This window comes from Garra rufa, chromosome 11 (assembly GCF_049309525.1).
Source record: "Garra rufa chromosome 11, GarRuf1.0, whole genome shotgun sequence".
In the NCBI taxonomy this organism is placed as follows: domain Eukaryota; kingdom Metazoa; phylum Chordata; class Actinopteri; order Cypriniformes; family Cyprinidae; genus Garra; species Garra rufa.
This window is the reverse complement of record NC_133371.1, coordinates 29,939,833-29,958,169: the sequence shown is the minus strand read 5'-3', so window position 1 is coordinate 29,958,169 and position 18,337 is coordinate 29,939,833. Positions and strand designations below refer to the sequence as shown.

Below are 18,337 nucleotides of genomic sequence, written 5' to 3'. Positions count from 1 at the left end.
TATTTATGGTTCAAAGTTCAATTCCGTTGTAATCATGAGAAAAATATGCGTCCTTTTTACGTTAAAATGCAACATTTTATTCATTAATGCAGTCTTGAGCGTCACATGACTCACCCATGTGTGGGAATCAACCAATCACAGCGTTTGTTTGGGTTTTCGTGATATTAGTTACTCAGTTGCACACAGCTCTACCTTCCAGTGTTTCTGAAAGACTACAGTAGCCTTAAGAGAACTCTTGTTGAGAAAACTAATTCGTACCATCAGCTGTCAGCTTATGAACTGACGGTTGAATTTTATTTGCCTTCACCATAAAAATGAGCTTGGCACCGCACAGCGGATCGTTTTGCGCATCACAGCAGAGCTGTTCTGTGGCTGCGCTGAATGAGTCGTACGTATTCATTTCCACGTCGCTGTTAAAGACATAGCTGACCCAAAAACAAGAATTCTGTCTTCATTTACTCACCTTCGTGTTGTTTGACTTTATTTCTTAAGTGGAGCACAAAATCAGATCTTAATTCGAGTCTGACAGTATTTCAGTGACCATTCACTTTCAGTGCATCTTGGGGATGTTTCTAAATCTCTGCCCAGAATTTCTGTCTAGGTAGCCAGTTCACTGTTTTGAGACACAACTGAGCTCTGAACTTTTACAGATTCACCAGCTTCAACATGAGCAGCAGTGTCAGTTCAGGAGAATCCCTGCAGGAAGCAGATTCAACAATAATCTCACAGAAAGCAGATGTGAAGAATTACAGTCTAATGACTCCTGCAGAGAAACTAACGCTTTGTGAGAGACGAGCTCAGTCTTTGGCTGACAGCGAAGAGGTACACATCTAATAATCTTATACCCTGAAATACATATCTCAGACTCTAATTTTATTCTCTCCTACTGATTTATGTAACCTTATTAGTGCGCTGACATTCCAGTATGTTCCATTATGAATTACAGAAAACTTCCCCAGGCATGATACTTACTGATCATTATATTCATTGTATGTTTTGTTTCACTTCTCTAGTTTAATGTTTTATGCTTATTTGTCTTTTGCAGTATGACCCCTGTATCCAAGAGCTTGTGCGTTGCCTTGCACTAAGCAGACTTGTTTATGGAAATGAGCATTTTGCAGTGGCTCAAGCTCAGTCAAGACTGGCTAAAGCTTACTTGCAATACAAAGGTAAAATTCTAACTTATTTAATGCATTTACAGTTGAGGTCAAAAGTTTACATACATCTTGCAGAATCTGCAAAATGTTAATTGTTTTGCCAAAATAAGAGGAATCATACAAAATGCATGTTATTTTTTATTTAGCACTGACCTGAATATATTTCACATAAAATACATTTACATATAGTCCACAAAAATATATATATTTCAAAAGTTCTAAAGTTTACGCACACGTGATTCTTAATACTTTACCTGAATGATCCACAGTTGTGTTTTTCTTTTTTTGTTTTGTTTAGTGATAGTTGATATTGAGTCCCTTGTTTGTCCTGAACAGTTAAACTGCCCACTGTTCTTTAGAAAAATCCTTTAGGTGCCACAATTTTTATTTTATTTTACTTTTTTTTTTTTTTTTTTTTTTGCATTTTTGTGTATTTGAACCTTTTCCAACAATAATTTGTATGATTTTGAGATCCATCTTTTCACACTGAGGACAACTGAGGAACTCATATGCAACTATTATAGAGGGTTCAAAGCTCACCGATGCTCCAGATGGAAACACATTGCATTAAGAGCCAGGGGGTGAAAAATGTTTGCATTGAAGATCAGGGTAAATTTAACTTACTTTGTCTTCTGGGAAACATGTTAGTATCTTCTGTAGATTCTAAAGGGTGGTACTAAATGAAAAAAAAAATCTTTAGGCAAAATAAGAAAAATGTACACATCCTAATTCTGTTCAAAAGTTTACACCCCTGGCTCTTAATGCATTGTGTTACTTTCTGAAGGCAGTTTAACTGTTCAGGACAAACAAGGGACTCAGGAACAACTATCACAAAAAAAAAAAAAAACAGCTGTGGATCATTCAGGTAACAACACAGTAGAATCAAGCGTATGTAAACAGGGTCCTTTTAATAAACTCAGCTATTATTTTCTCATGTGGACTATATGTAAATATATTTTATGTGAAACATCTTATTCAGGTCACTACTAAATAAAAAATAACAGGCATTTTGTATGATCCCTCTTAATTTTGGTAAAATAATTAACATTTAGCAGATTCTGCAAGGTGTATGTAAACTTTTGACCTCTGTAAAGAAAGAAGTACTGTAAAGTACAGTGAGAAATATTGACAATAATGTACAGTGAGCTTGTTAGTATTGCCTAATTACCTACTAACAATCCGCAACCTCTTGTTTCTTAGGTTGGGCACATCAGGCACAAGAACATGCATCCCAAGCACATGAAGTACTCCGATCCAGTCAGCAGGAGGAGAGAGTGAGCTGCCTCAACTGCTTCCTTACCATACATCAAACTCTTGGAGGTGCCGCTCTACTGCTTGGAAAATATCCTTGTTTACATAAACATCTAATGCAATCATATTCATATATTTTTAAGAGCTGTACATTTTTGTATGACATTATTAAACTCCTCATTTGAAGTAGAAAAATGTGATAATTCATCAAGCCTTGTTGTTTCAGATGATGTAATAATAACAGTAATATGTTAATTCACTTAACCATGTGAACTTTAGCAGAGGCCGAGTCAAGCTTTCAGAAGGCAGAAATAGTAATGGGAGACATTGTGGCACAAGAAGCTATGAGGAAGGAGGACAGAGTGGACATTGAGTATGAAATATTTACAAATTTAGCAAGGTATGAGACCATTTTCATCTTAATTGTTGTAATGGCTGACTGTAATGATTTACAAGAGATGTAATCTTACATTAGATGGCAACTATATGCAGGGGCGTCGCTGGGAATTCTGGGCCCCGTGCACTGAATCAGCTAAGGGGCCCCCCTAAAAACGAAAAATTACATTCTAACTAAAAAATGTTCGTGTAACCCCTTTCACGCGGGTCCTGCTCGCACCCGCTCCGAGCAGGTCTCAAACCTGGGTCTCCGGCATGGGAGGCGGACGCACTAACAAGGAGGCTAAATGCTGGGGTGGTTTTTTTGCGATCGCAATACTACGTTTCTGGGGGGGGGGCAAGGGCCCCTGTTACTCTGTTCCACTATTACCCCCTGTCCGACGCCCCTGACTATATGAAGTACTGCCCTTCTTTTTCTTCCCTTTTAAATACAACCCTGAATAAATATTTAGATCTGGGGCTAGGTGGAAAGAGATTAATTTTGTAATTATGCTTAGAAACATCTCAATCTATTTTTCCATTGAATAATAAACACCTGCATTCGTCTACAGGGTTAAAATAGGACGTGGCAACCGAGTACACATTGATATTCACACAAAGCACTACGGTGAATCACATGCTGTGGTCTATTTATTTCTTTTGACTTCTGCAGTTTCAAATATCAGGTTCAGGTTTAATTCCATGTTTTTCCTGGCATCACTCCAAGTTGCACTTGTAAGTAAGGAAATACTTATATGTGCATCAGAATTTGTTGTTATGCTGTATTTAGATATTCTCTAATATATACAGTGCCTTGCAAAACTATTCATACCCCTTAATTTTTTTCACATTTTTTTTTTGTTGCAGCATTATGTTAAACTGCTTTAAATTAGTTTTTTCCCCACATCAATTTACACTCCATACACCATAATAATGACAAAGCAAAAACCAGATTTGCAAATTTTACAAATTTATAAAAAAAACAAAACACTGAAATAAGTACATTGCATAAGTATTCATACCCTTAACTCAGTACATATTTGAAGCACCTTTACAGCCTCATCTTTTTGGGTATGATGTGACAAGCTTTGCACATCTGCATTTGGCAATTATCTGCCATTCTTTGCCTCACCTTTTCACCTCTCAAGCTCTGTCAGCTTGGATGGGGGCTGGCAGACATTTTCTAGAGTCCTAGTTGTGCCAATCATCTTCCATTATGGATCATGGAGGCTACATGCTTCTGTGAACCTTCAATGCAGCAGATTTTTTTCTGAACTCTTCCCTAGATCATTGCCTTAATGCAAGTCTGTCACTGAGCTCTACAGGCAGTTATCTTGACCTCAGGACTTGGTTTTTGCTCTGATATGCATTTTCAGCTGTTAGACCTTTTCTGAGAGGTGTGTGCCTTTCTAAATCATACTCATTCAAATGAATTTGCCACAGTTTAACTCCACTCGAAGTGTAGTAACATCTAGAAGCAATATGAATGCTCCTGAGCTAAATTTCGAGTGTCCTAGAAAAGGCTATGAATACTTATGCAACGGGATCTTTTCAGTTTTTTATTTTTAATAAATTTGCACAAATGTTAAAAACCTATTTTTTGCTTTGCCATCATGGAGTAGGGAGTGTAGATTGATGTGGGGAAAAAAGTAATTTAAAGTAGTTTAACATAAGGCAGCAACATAACAAAATGTGAAAAAAATTAAGGGGTATGAATAATTTCGCAAGGCACTATATATATATATATATATATATATATATATATATATATATATATATTGTCAAACAAAATAATGATTTAATGAACTTCTGGCTTTTCATTAGGAATGCAAGCTAATTTCAGCAGTAGAAATAATCTGTTTAACCACAAGGTGGTGCTCCTCATCCACAAAAATTCTTAACAGCATAACAACAGAAATGGAGCATTATGATAAATTTCACAAACTTCTCTTTTTCTTGAATAGTTTTCTATTTTAAATTTTTTTGTTGTCTTGTATTATCATATCTTAAAGCTGGCGCATGTACTGTGAATGTCACACTACCTTTTCGGTTTGGTCACATTCAGAGCAAAGCAGAAAAGCACCTCTGTAAATATTTCATGAGATTTTCCTACAAAGCAAAACCCAACATCAGTTGCATCAAATCATTAAACATACATAAAGCAAAGGGTTTATTGTGCAGAAATGATTTATAATAATTATTAATATTATTTAGGGAAAAAATTGGCTTTGATTTTCAGTGTGACAGCATTATTCAAAGATCTTTTGTTTCTCACGGGTAATAATTCCCACAGGAGGACTTGATTATCTTGCTCAATAGCTTGTATTGATCCTAGTGTTTATTATGGCTGGTCTCACCAGGCTTGACTGTGACAATGAACGACTGTGGTTTGTCTGCCAGCTGTGTTTATGTTGTGAGTGCAGAGCGACAGTAGATCTCTCTGGGCCATCTCAGGTTTTATTATTGCCGCTCATTGTTATGTAAGTAAGGGCATCTGTGCTGGAGAAGATAAATTGTTATATAGTTAAGCTCATTTATTATGTATTTAAAATATTATGTAGCATTGGTAATTGTGCTTTCATCAGTTTGTCAGCTGCTTTTGTTAGTCCCGGAAGAATGTGCATATGTGAGTTGTGATGAAAGCTTTCTAATTCTTCTGCCTTTGACTGTAAAGCTGGTGTTGACATATTTGAAATGAGTGAGCCTGCGCTATCAACACATACCTCTACAAAACCCAGAAACAATGACACAAGCTTACAGCTTTTTCATCCGAATGGAGTCCGTGAGCGAGTGGACATCAGAGTCAGCATATCACTATCATACTGACATGATTCTCCACACATATTTACATCAGCCCTTGTTGAACACGTGCTGGTTGGGATTTGTGGCCTTGACAGAATTCAGAAGTGAAGTGTACATTTCCTTATGTCTTTTCACACTCTAAGCCTGTGAGCAAACATAGCTTAAAAGGTCAAGTGTTGTATTTTTTCTGTGTTAAATCATCCATACACTTAACATCCACTTGAAGGCTGAAGAAAATCTGTTTTGGATGGTTTGACCAAAAATCTATATCACAGTTTTTCTTAGAATTCTGGCAGTTTCACGATTTATCATATTTTTTCCCTGGCTGTGCCTTTATATTAATGCATGAAACAGTTCAACAGTAGCATGAAACTGCATTTTAATCACGATCCAAAAAAACATGTTACATAGCATGAGCAGTTTTTGATGTAACTTAGATTGTATCATTTTAAAATTTAAAGCAAAAACAGAATGGTCTGACCTTAGTTTTGTGAATTTATAATATATATTACATAATATATAACCGCAAAAAAAAAACAAAAAAACGCAATTTCACTCTCTGCCAGCAGGGGGTGCTTATGCAACAGCAGCAATACAGCGTTTTCTTGGTTTAATGCTGTAAATACTATATTAATATGCATTATACAGAGGAAAGATGGAAAGAAAATGCCATCTAAACTTTTATGAGGTACATTCACCTAAACCCCCAACCCCAATTTAGTATTTAGGATTTTCTTCCAATATTTTGCACTTTGTGAACAGTGAGCTGATCTGCCTGCTGCTGAGTTTTCTCCTCTTCGCTTTCATCTTCAGCGTGTCTGGTTTCTGTTAACGGCAGTTTACAGTTGGTTTATTTGCCCAGTTAAAGAATTAGTTGTGTTTTTAATAGTTCTAAAAGTTTTCCAACCTTTAGTCAGAAGTGTATGCAGTTAACAGGGATTTCCTCTCAATTGATGACGCTGTCTACATTGTTTATAGCCACTTGGTATGCCAGTATGCCATTTTTTTTTACACCGTGTGTAATTTAAACCGCTTTACTGTTTGAAATGGTATATATCGCCCACCACTATTTTAAAGGGATAGTTCATCCTGTATTTTTTGCTTTCTTCTGCAGAACACAAAAGAAGACTCCAAAACTAGTTAACTCCATTACATTTTAAAAAAATTGTGAAGGCAACCAAATATTGTTTAGCATTTAGCAAATAAACCGTTACAATTTATTTTCAAATATCACTTCATTAAAAGGGCATTAAATTGGTCAGGGTCAAAAGGGTACTTTTTATACAGATTTATACATCTGTAGCTGAATTAATAAGCTTTTTATTGGTATATGGTTTGTTAGGGTATGACAATATTTGGCCGAGATACAGTACAACTACTGGAATATTTGGAATCTGAGGGTGCAAAAAAAAAAAAAAAAAAAAAAAATCTAAATATTGGCAAAATCGCTTTTAAAGTTCTTAGCAATGCACATTACTTATTTAAAATTACGATCTTTACTTAATATCCTAAAGATTTTTGACATAAAAGACCCATACAGTATTGTTGGCTATTGCTACAAATATACCCATGCTAATTATGACTGGTTTTGTGGTCTAGGGTGACATATATTATTTACATCCAGCAGTTACAATGAGACGCACATGTACCTCAACACACAAATCTCAAATGCGGCAAAGATCAACAAATATTAATTTGCCAAAAATATGAACTCTAAATAATATGACAGCTAACCAACAATGACAACTGCAGCTGCAGCATAATTTAAGCCAGTAACATGTAAAGCAATGATAATTTTTTAATAAGTTACCACATTCAAGCTGCAATGCATGCTGGGAACTTGCACAATCATAAAATTGTTTATTCAGATGACTCAGTATGGAAAGTTGGGACAACATCTGGATACATTTTGTATCTAAGTATCTAAGTAAGGTCAACAAAATAACTTTGTTAGAAACGTGTTTAAAATATTTGTGTTCAGTTCACAATATATATTTTTTGTGTATTTTGCAGAAACAGAACTGTTTTTGCCTAAATAACAAAAGTGAAAGAGGTACAAAATATTTGACTAAACATTCATTGTAGGGACGAAACAAAATTCATTTGTCATGCAGGTTTAGGACAACATAAGGTTAAGTAAATGACGTCAGAATTGTAATTTTTGAGTGAGCTATCCCTTTAAATCACTGCGCTGTTGTTTCTTTGGTAATGTTATAAATTAAGTTGAGCTAAACTTGGCTGGAGACTAAACTTGGAATGCTGTTGTGCCAGTATGAAGTAATCTGAGTGTTTATTTTCACTTTTTTTTTTAAAGGCGACGATGTCTTTTCTGTTGCTCTGTGTCTCTATTTATCCCTAATTTTGCCTGGCACTGCTTTCTATCAAGCTTGAAATCTTTCATACACAGTCTACGTCAGTATTGCTCTGTTAACAATTACTAAGCAGAAGGCTTGGGGGACTACTTGGCAGTTCATGTAAAACTCCCTAATTGCATTACGCCCTTGCACAACGGACATTAAATCAGATTTCTCCACGCAGATTATATCTCTCCTCCCACAGAGGATGCCTGAGAGGATGGCTGGTGTTACACTGGCACTGTGTGGCATAATACAGGATGTGTTTAGGTTTGTGTACCCAGGCAGAGCGGCAGTAGAGTTGGCACAAACGCACTGTCATGTCGCACTGCCCCTAAAATGAGGCCCAGAGTCTGGAATTTCTGATGCAGCCTTGAAAAGTTGCCAGGGTGCTCCAGCGTACACACAGACTACTATGAGAAAACCTTGGTGGAGTCGTGTTTGAAATCTTTGCCATTTCGCAAATGTTGCCCTTGAGCGTTTTCCCCTGATTGCTGAGAATGCAATTGGACATTCAGATTAAGAGCTTTTTGATTTCATTTGAATAAAATGTATGTTCCAATCCTAAAATACACACCAAAAATAGAAGATAAGACATGTTTACTGCTCCATCATCATTAAATTATTCAGATATGCATGAATGCTTACAAATTATGTGTAATGTCAACCATCACTTTTAAAAATACACTTGCTATTTTAGAGGTGCACCGTGGGAATTCACTAATCAAGCTTTAACTTGTTTAATTTGTGATGCAAGTTTTTTTTACTACCTTTATATTTATGGGATAAGGATGCTGCATGAGCAGGCTACTCTCTCTGAGATGGGGGAATTGAGTTAGGGATCCATTAGAGTGGATGAATCTGGAAAGACTCAAAGCTTTTAACAAGATGGATTGGTAAAGCATGGGATCTCCCTGTGGTGATGGATGTCTCCATAAAGACTAGTGTAACACACCTGCCCACATCAGATAATAGTATCTTGGAAACAGTGAGATTGGAAATTTTGTTAGTATTTACAGTGCCTTGCAAAAGTATTCACACCCCTTCATTTTTTCACACTTGTTTCTGCCTTATGTTAAACTGCTTTACATTCCTTTTTTTTTTTTTTTTTTTTACATATTTGCAAGTTTATTAGAAATAAAAAACTTAAAGGATTCTGTTGCATAAGTATTCATACCCTTATCTGGGACTGATGAAATTTAGCTCAGGAGCATTTATATCACTTGTAGATGTTACTACACTTCGAGTGAAGTTAACCTGTGGTAAATTTAATTGAATGGGTATAAGACACCCACATCTTAAGAAAAGGTCTAACAGCCGAAAATGCATATCAGAGCAAAAACCAAGCCCTGAGGAAAAACACAGCCTATGGAGCTCACAAACAGGATTGCATCAAGCCACACATCTGGGGAAGAGTTCAGAAACAAATCTGCTGCATTGAAGGTTCACAGAAGCATGTAGTTACCCTTAATGGAAGAAGTTTGAAACAACCAGGACTCTTTGTGAGCAATAGATGGAGAAGGATTTTGGCTAGAGTGGTGACCAAGATCCTGATGGTCACTCTAGTTGAGCTCCATGACCATACATGGAGATAGGAGAAACCTACAGAAGAACAAATATTGCAACACTCCACCAATCTGGGCTTTATGGTGGTGTGGCAAAACTCAATCCTCTCCTCAGTGAAGACCATTAAAACACACTTGGAATTTGCAAAAAAGCACCTAAAGGACCCTCAGACTGTGAGAAACAAGATTCTCTGGGCTGTTGAACCTCAATTCCAAGTATCATGTTTGGAGAAAACCAGACAATGTCTATCACCTGCAGAGTACCATCCCAAAAGTAAAGTATGCTGGTAGCATCCTCATGCTGTGGGGGTGTTTTTCAGCGGAATGGACTGAGGGACACGTCAGAGTAGAAGAAAAGCTCAACACAGCAAAATATGAAGATAGCCTTTATGAAAACCCAGTCCAGAGCTTTTAGAACCTCAGACTGGGCAGAAGGTTCACATTCCAGCAACATGTAGACAACTGTGTGAATGTCCTTGAGTGGCCCAGCCAGAGCCTGGACTTGAATCCAATCAAACATTTCTAGAGAAACCTGAAAATGTGCATCTGCTTCAATTTAACCTGACAGCACTTGAGAGGTGAAGAGGTAAGGACAAGAATGGCAGATAATTCCCAAATGCTGATGTGCAACATACCTAAAAAGACTTATGAATGTAAAGGTGCTTAAGCTAAGAACCGAGTTAAGGGTATGAATACTTTTGCAAGACACTGTAACCCTGGTAATTAAAGGAATAGTCCAGTCAAAAATGAAAATTCTGACATTAATTTCTCACCCTCATGTTTAAAATGTTTAAAAAACCAGTGACCTGAACTGAATACTTTTTATAGAACAGCATTGACTCTTCTGCACTTCATTTCTTCACAGACAGCAGTGATTCTCTGCATTGTTCGGGAGTGAGACTAGATGCCTCAAGGCTGATACGGAGAGAGGCGAATCAGACCTAATAAAGACATGAGCTCTTGTGTATTGAGTTCACAGCTGCGGGGCATGTTTGGATTTGCTGCACTCCACATCTTAATAAAAGAATCGAAAGCTCCTTGAAGGTTCAGAGCTGGTGCCACCATCCTGTTTTTAACCAGTTCGCATGAGCAGGCTTTTCTTGACCGTCTTCCTTTCATTGTTCTGGCATTTTTGCTCATGCCTAGCATTACAAATGAGCCATTCTTATTATGATGGCATGCATAAGCGAGGTCAACAGTGTGCTGTATGTGACATTTTGGATTGATTTCATGATAAATGACATCTTTGTGTCTTCGTGCTGTGTTCTATAGGGTGTACCAGCGGCAGGGAAGGCCAGAGAATGCCCTCAGTCAATGTGAAAGAGCCTTGGAGCTGCTTCAGGAAGGAGCACAGCTCAGTCGGATCTGCTGTGTTTACAGAAACATGGCGGCCATTGAACAGGCTCAGGGACATCTGGATAAAGCCATCAAGCATCTTCTTCAGGTAAACGCTGCAGGGATTATTCCTGTCCCATCCTTCAGAGAATTCCACTGTACTGAACTGAAGATACAGAGGTGCCAAACCCACCTTAAAGGGATAGTTCACTCAAAAATTAAAATTCTGTTATTAATTACTCACCCACATGTCGTTCCAAACCCGCAAGACCTTCGTTCATCTTCGGAACACAAATTAAGATATTTTTGATTAAATCTGAGAGCTTTCTGACTCTTCATAGACAGCAACGCAACTACCATGTTCAAGGCCCAGAAAGGTAGAAAGAACTTTGCTAAAATAGTCCATGTGACATCAGTGGTTCAACCGTAATGTTATGAAGCTACAAGAATACTTTTTGTGCGCAAAGAAAACAAAAAGTACAACATGTCAGTATTCGACACATGTTGACGAGAGCACCACAATGCATATTTGGCCCATGGGTTGTTTAATGGTTTTTAAAACTGGACCGCAGAGTTATTTAAAGCCAGGAACTATTGCTAATATTTCCCGTGTTTCAGGGTGGGTGTGATATGTGATGTATCTCTATTCAAGTCTCTTTTATCTCTCACTCTCTCTTATGCAGGCTCATTCCATAGCTATTAGTCAGAGTCCTGGGGGTCTGGAGGGGGCCCAGATCGCTCATAGCTTGGCTCTGGCCTACTCTTCCACTTCAGAGCCACATCACAACGGTGACCGACTGCATTCACAATAGGCTGTCTGTACGGGGGATTTTATTAGGCCCCGAGCATCACATAGAAATTATGAGAAGTGTTATGAAGTCAGTTTTAAAATAATAAATGTGACCCTGGACCACAAAGGATAGGGCAATATGTGGCCAAAAAAATCTAAATATTGAGAAAATTGTCTTTAAAGTTGTCCAATTGAAGTTCTTAGCAATGCATATTACTAATCAAAAAAAGTTTTGATAAATTTACGGTAGGAAATTTACAAAATGTCTTCATGAAACATGATCTTTACTTAATCTCCTAATAATTTTTGGCATAAAATCGATAATTATGACCCATACAATGTATTGTTGGCTATTGCTACAAATATACCTGTGCTACTTATGACTGGTTTTGTGGTCCAGGGTCATAAAAGGCATTCTGTCATTTAGATTCAACATTAAGAGTTTGTCATTAGAGTGAATTGTGTTTAACAGGCTTCACGTAAGGAGAGCTTTGTGTTAGCTGCCCTGCATAACAAGTAGCAGTCTTGAAGTCTTGAAGGTGACCCTTAGCTAATCAAATGAAAAATATGATGATGTGTTAGAGTAGCTCTTCAAAGGATAGTGGAGGAGTCGTACTGTGTAAAAAAGGCATTAGAAATAACTAAAGAAGTGTGATTATGATTATCTCTTCTTATTTCAATAGATTCAGCAACACGCTTTTTTGAGGAGAGTTTAAGTGCATATAGAAGTGCACTAGGCCCACAGGACACACTCACTCTATCTGCTCAAGATGACTTCAGTCATTTCCTCCTACTCACAGGACAACAAGAGGTCAGCTTTAAATTTTGATCTTAATATGGTGTATATATGGAATAAATGTGGATCTTTATATTCTAACTAAATATACTGTTTAAAAGCTTGGGGTCAGTGAGAATTTTTTAAAGGAACCCCGGGTATTAAAACTTGTATGGCTTTATATAACGTAAATGATGTAGTAGGTAACCCGTAAACGATTTACATAAAGACTATGTAATTTAAAAAATCCATATAATTTTAAACATATTTTGGAATATTGGGAGCGTGATTATTTCAATGACGTGAAATGGTTGCACTCTGTGAGCTACTGGCGCTATTGTTGCTATTTTTACTGCAACACAACTTGGAAAATAAATTACTGATACGATGCCACAATATTTGGCTTTTGCGATAAGAAGAGGAGAAAAGAATGGGAAGATGCATATGGTTGAATAAAACTTCCTAAAGACCTGCGTCTTTGTTCTCTCCACTTTAGTTCTGATGCCTTTGAGGCTTTTAGTAGACCACAGCTACTGAAAGAGCTTACAAACAGCAGAGACAAGAAAAGCTAGATGCCATCCCGCAGGATGTAAATATGTTGAAGCTTGTCAGCCACTGAAACGAGTTTCTCAGTGGAAATTTCCCTCGTTATCTAGGGGCATTTACTTGTGGACTCCTTGTGGGGAAAATTGATGGTACGAGATTTGGTTTAAGCCTACACATATCCATCGCCACCTGTAAGGTGATTTAACAATGTTCAAGACATGCAGTGACCATATGTACACGTTTAAGGATTGATCATTTAAAAACCTTATTGATTGACCACTTTTCAGAAACTTGGAGGATACGGTTTATATCTATGATGATTATGATGATATATAATTGGAGTTTTTGTGTTTCAGAGATGTGCTGAGATTCAAAGAGAGTCTCTAGTTTATAAGAAGAGCACGTTTGGTGAGCTGAGTGCAGAGGTGGCAGAAGCGCTGCAGCTGATTGGTGGAGTGGAGATGACACAGGGTCAGATGAGACACGCCCACAGGACCCTCAAGAAGGTGAATCAAATATAATGCATGATCACTATGTTGTAGGAGTTGGCCGTTAATGGGTATTTATTTTTGTTCAAACATTGCTGGTATTATAAAGTTGGCTTGAAAGGAAATGCATGTTTTTTGATCTTATTAGGAATGATTCATTCATGCAATTTTTTTTTTTGACCTTGTAATTTTTTTTTAAAGACGCTATAACTCAATCTTTCAGTTCTTCAGAAAAATCCTTCTGCTCATGCACATTCTTTGGTTTTCCAGCAGCATCTGCATATTTGAACCCTTTCCAAAAGTTAATGTATGATTTTGAGGTCCATCTTTTCACACTGAGAACAATTGAGGGACTATTACAAAAGATGAAAACATTCACTGATGCTCAAGAAAGCAAGACAATAAATGAAGAGCTGGGGGATGTAAATTTTTTTTACAATAAACTGCAAGCTCAAATTCAGATCTCCATCCATCCAGCAATTAATGGATAGAACCCAGTTCCTTTTTTGTCCTTTAAATGGATAGTTCACCCAAAAATGAAAATTCTGCCATTAATTGCACACTCTGATGTTGTTCCAAACCCATAAGACCTTAGTTAATCTTCGGAACTCAAATAAAGATATTTTTGATGAAATCTGAGAGCTTTCTGAACCTCCATAGACAGCAAGGGTCCTACATTTAGTCCATGTGACCTTATTCATAAGGGTAAGTAATGACTGACTTAATTATCATTTTTGGGTGAACTATACCTGGTACATCACAATGCGAAAAACAAGATTTGTTTCTACTTCTGTTACATCTCAACTTAAAATACACCAGTTTGATGTAATTGTACATCTACATGGAATTCTGATGGTATAAAATACAGTTTAAAAATTAAATATTAAATTTGTTTCATCAGAATCCTTCCACACACAATCGCTAGAGACTGAGCAGCTGCAATTCGCACAAAAAGAGATCCGAACAGCTATTTTGACCAAAGTCTCTGAGGACCTTATGTCCACAGAGCTATGCTCTAATCTTGGAGTGTAGCATGAATGATATTTCCCCTCAGAGGGGATGCTTTTTCTGATATAAAATGTTCCAAAGAATAACATTGTGTTCTTAGTCCTTCTGGAAAGCCAGAAAGTTTGACGGTTGTTGATTTATTGGCGAATGCAGTTAAAAGGACCTTCATGAGTGTTCTAAAATTACGTCTCCCAGCTTATGTAAGAGGTACGCATGAAATAGATCGTTTTGGTAACTTGTTCTTTATTCATAGCTTGACTACTTTTGGACTGGACAGTGTTATTCTTTGTCTCGGACAGCTCATTTCTCCCTCGATCTCCTCCTCTAGGACTCACACCACACTCTGATTTGCAATGTTATTTAGTCTCTTTTGTGTCATTGCTCTTAGCAACTGAGGCAGTAAGAATCTAAAACATTCTTATTTACATCCCAAACGTCTTTTGTGTGTCCTAAATATGCTAACGGCTTGTATTTTATTTTTATATGTTCACACTGAAACCCCCTCTGAGATAATATGTTGATCTATGGAAACCTGTCCCCACTTGTCTGTAAATGAGCACTGTTGCTATGTTTCTTTGTTGTCGTATCGAAGGGCTCCATTTGGAAGGTTGTGAATCAGTGGTCCCACATTCTGCACTTCCTCAGGCTAATAACCTTTCCCCGTTACCTCTGGCAGATATGAGCAACTCATATCATGTTCTTTCTTCTGTAATCATGACAGCAGCTGCAGCAGAGCAACACACTCCCAGTTTAGACTGTGGCCTAAAGCCAGGGGTTTGTGGTTAAACAGGGATTTAAATGAGCAACAATAAAGTTCGATTTTGTGTGTTGTTTTTTGTTTTAAAGGAAGTTTTGTGTGGTCTTTAGTCCAGGTTTTTATAATAGACGCACACACTTGTGAAAAAAAACCCTGACTGTTTTCCCATTGAAGTGGGCCCCATGACATCACTTTTGCCTGTGGAAAGTGATTAAAACATGGACTGAGACTTTTCAATCATAGAGGAAACTTTGAACAGTGCTTTCCTTTGTCTTTTTTTGGAAAGACAAAAATGTCCTGTCGTCAATTCCTAGTGTTTTTCTTCCAAACCGTTGCTGTTGTTGTTTTGAAGATGAGATGAGTGAACGAGAGAGGGTTTATTTGAGGAAATGAGTGGCTTGGCCAGGTATGCTGTAATATCTGTGTGCCAAAGGCACTCCTTCTCTCTACTACGTCTCAGGACGAGTCAGGACGTCCACTACCTCTTGAGCCCCACACACAGCAGTAAAGCGTACTTGTTTAGTTTGAAATTTTAGAAGTTTGAAGTACAACTTTTTTAATGTTTTACTTTCACATTCACAGGCAGTTTTGGCTGTATCAGATTTTGGCTTGCCCTTCATTTTTTAACAAAGTTTCAATCCTTTATGAAAATGATGATAATGATCATAATTTTCAAAAGGATGAATATTAATTTTTGATTAAAATCGTTCAGGAAGTCTGTTACAGTCCAGTGTTTAATTGCATATTCTATATTTGGCCATAATTCACAACTATTTGAGTTGTTTATGACGGTTTGAGGAATCAATTATTTTTTATAGTTTTCGTCTTCACTATTTCATTTTTAAAAGGTCCTATATATCATATTTTTATTCTTTTTATTTATATTAAATACATATTCACTACCTAAACTAAATTGTAATAATTGTAAACAATATTAGTTTTTGTTTCTGTATTTTTGATTAAATAAATGCATGCTAAAAAAATAATTTTTGTAATTTATATAAATTATTTTAATTGGTAAAAGGAAAAAGGAATAATTAAATTGAATAATTAATTTAACTAAATTGTGATAATATAAAACTTTACTGTTTTTTTCTGTATTTTTAATCAAATAAATGTTTGGTGAAAAAAGAGACTTCTTTCATATACTGTATATATATAAAATTTAATTAATTGCATTTTTTACTATATAGATTATTTTAATTGTCAAAAGGAATAATTAAATTAAGTAATTAATTAAATTAAATTGTAAAGATATTAATATTACTGTTTTTTTCTGTATCTTTGATTAAATAAATGCATGCTGAAAAATACTTCTTTCAAAAACTAAATCACTAAATTTTGATCATTAGTATATAAATATAAATGTATATAATCCAATTATTTACATTTTTTATTATATGAATTATTTGTCAAAAAAGAAAAATAAATAATTAAATCAAATTAATTAATTGAAATTGTGATAATATACAATATTACAGTTTTTTTTCTGTATTTTTGATCAAATATATGCTTGGTATATAATCTATATATGTATATAATCTGATTATTTTTGCCAAAAGGAAGAAGAAATAAACGCTAAAAAAAGAGACTTCTTTTAAAAACAAAATCTTTTCCTAACATTTGATCGGTAGTATATGAATATAAATGTATATAATCAAAGTATTTACAGTTTTTTTTTAGATTATATAGATTATTTTAATTGTCAAAATGAATAATTAAATTAAATAATTAATTAAATTAAATTGTAATAATAATAAACAATACTGATATAATAAAATAATAAAAATGAATTTTTTTTCTGTATTTTTGAGGAAGGAAAACGCAATAATGAAATAAAATAATTAATTAATAATAAAAAATATATATATATATATAAATATAAAATTAATTAAATTAAATTGTAATTAACTGTATTAAACAGTGTTACTGTTTTTTTCTGTATTTTTATATCAACCACTGATATCTGTGTCTCTTTCAGTGTCTGGGCATTCAGAATATGCTGTATGGTCCTCAGCACAAGAAAACCAAAGCCACACAGAGAACCGTGGACATGCTGTCTCAGTGAGTTTCCTCCTCAGTCATGTGTAATACACATTCACACTATAGCAAGAAGTCAGAGTGCACTCTAAAAACATACTTTCAGTGCAGTACACTGACATTTCACCTGAATGTAGCATGCTGATGCAAGTGAATATTATTTATAGATGAGGCATTTAAAGCTTTATGCTCTTTTTTTAGGTCACCAGAGGTTGGTGAGAGACGCAAGGAAAGTCATCTTGAAACAAGACCTCCATTCTGTGCAGTTGTATCATCTGCATCTGAGGTGACATCTAGCACGTCTCACTCATAACAGAAGGACCAGCAAACGGATCTAATGAATGTGGCATTGACCTCATCCTATTTCACCAAGGGAAATCTGTGGATAAAAAAAAAAACAAGGCAATATTTCTAGAACAGCACACAAGCTCCACTGTGTCTTTAATCTCTGTTGAGTCTCAGACTGGTTGGCAAGGTGACTACCTCTGCACTTCAAAAAATGAGGCCTGTCCAACGGTGATCTAATACACCGTCACAGCGGTTTCTGCAAATACTTCCTGACTGGAGAGCTGCAGGCCTCTCTAGCAAAGACTTTTAGAGTCTTATATTATTTCTGAGAATTGAGCAGAAGTCACGACACAAACTTTGTAAGGGTTTGTTTATTGTGTTTGCATGTAAACCAATGTTCAGACAGTGAGCAGGCTAGTCTTTTTCTTAAGAGCACAACAGCACACAAAACAGCCCTTTTGTGAATTTTCATTTAGCAAAAATACATCTGTAATCTGCAATCCCAAAACAATAAGACAAAAAACAGCAGGTGCTGAAACACCATCTCAAGGGATGTACATAAATGTGACCCTGGACCACAAAACCAGTCATAAGTAGTACAGGTATATTTGTAGCAACAGCCAACAATACTTTGAACAGGTCAAAATTATCATTCCATGAAGATATTTTGTAAATTGCCTACTGTAAATATATCAAAACTTCATTTTTGATTTGTAATAAGCATTGCAAAGAACTTCATTTGGACAACATTAGGCAATTTTCTCAATATTTAGATTTTTTTTTTTGCACCCTCAGATTGCAGATTT

At 36.0% G+C, this 18,337-nt stretch overlaps 1 protein-coding gene across 1 annotated transcript; it reads left to right on the top strand.

The window, feature by feature from the left end:
* The first annotated feature begins 223 nt into the window (after nt 1-223).
* ttc23 (tetratricopeptide repeat domain 23) lies at nt 224-18,177 on the top strand. Its single transcript, XM_073850326.1, has 11 exons — nt 224-388; nt 651-822; nt 1,046-1,169; nt 2,358-2,499; nt 2,683-2,808; nt 10,777-10,948; nt 11,523-11,628; nt 12,313-12,440; nt 13,307-13,456; nt 17,185-17,267; nt 17,445-18,177. The coding sequence occupies exons 1-11, from the start codon at nt 315-317 to the stop codon at nt 17,554-17,556; spliced, it is 1,389 nt and encodes a 462-aa protein (XP_073706427.1). The 5' UTR covers nt 224-314; the 3' UTR covers nt 17,557-18,177.
* Nucleotides 18,178-18,337: the final 160 nt, after the last annotated feature.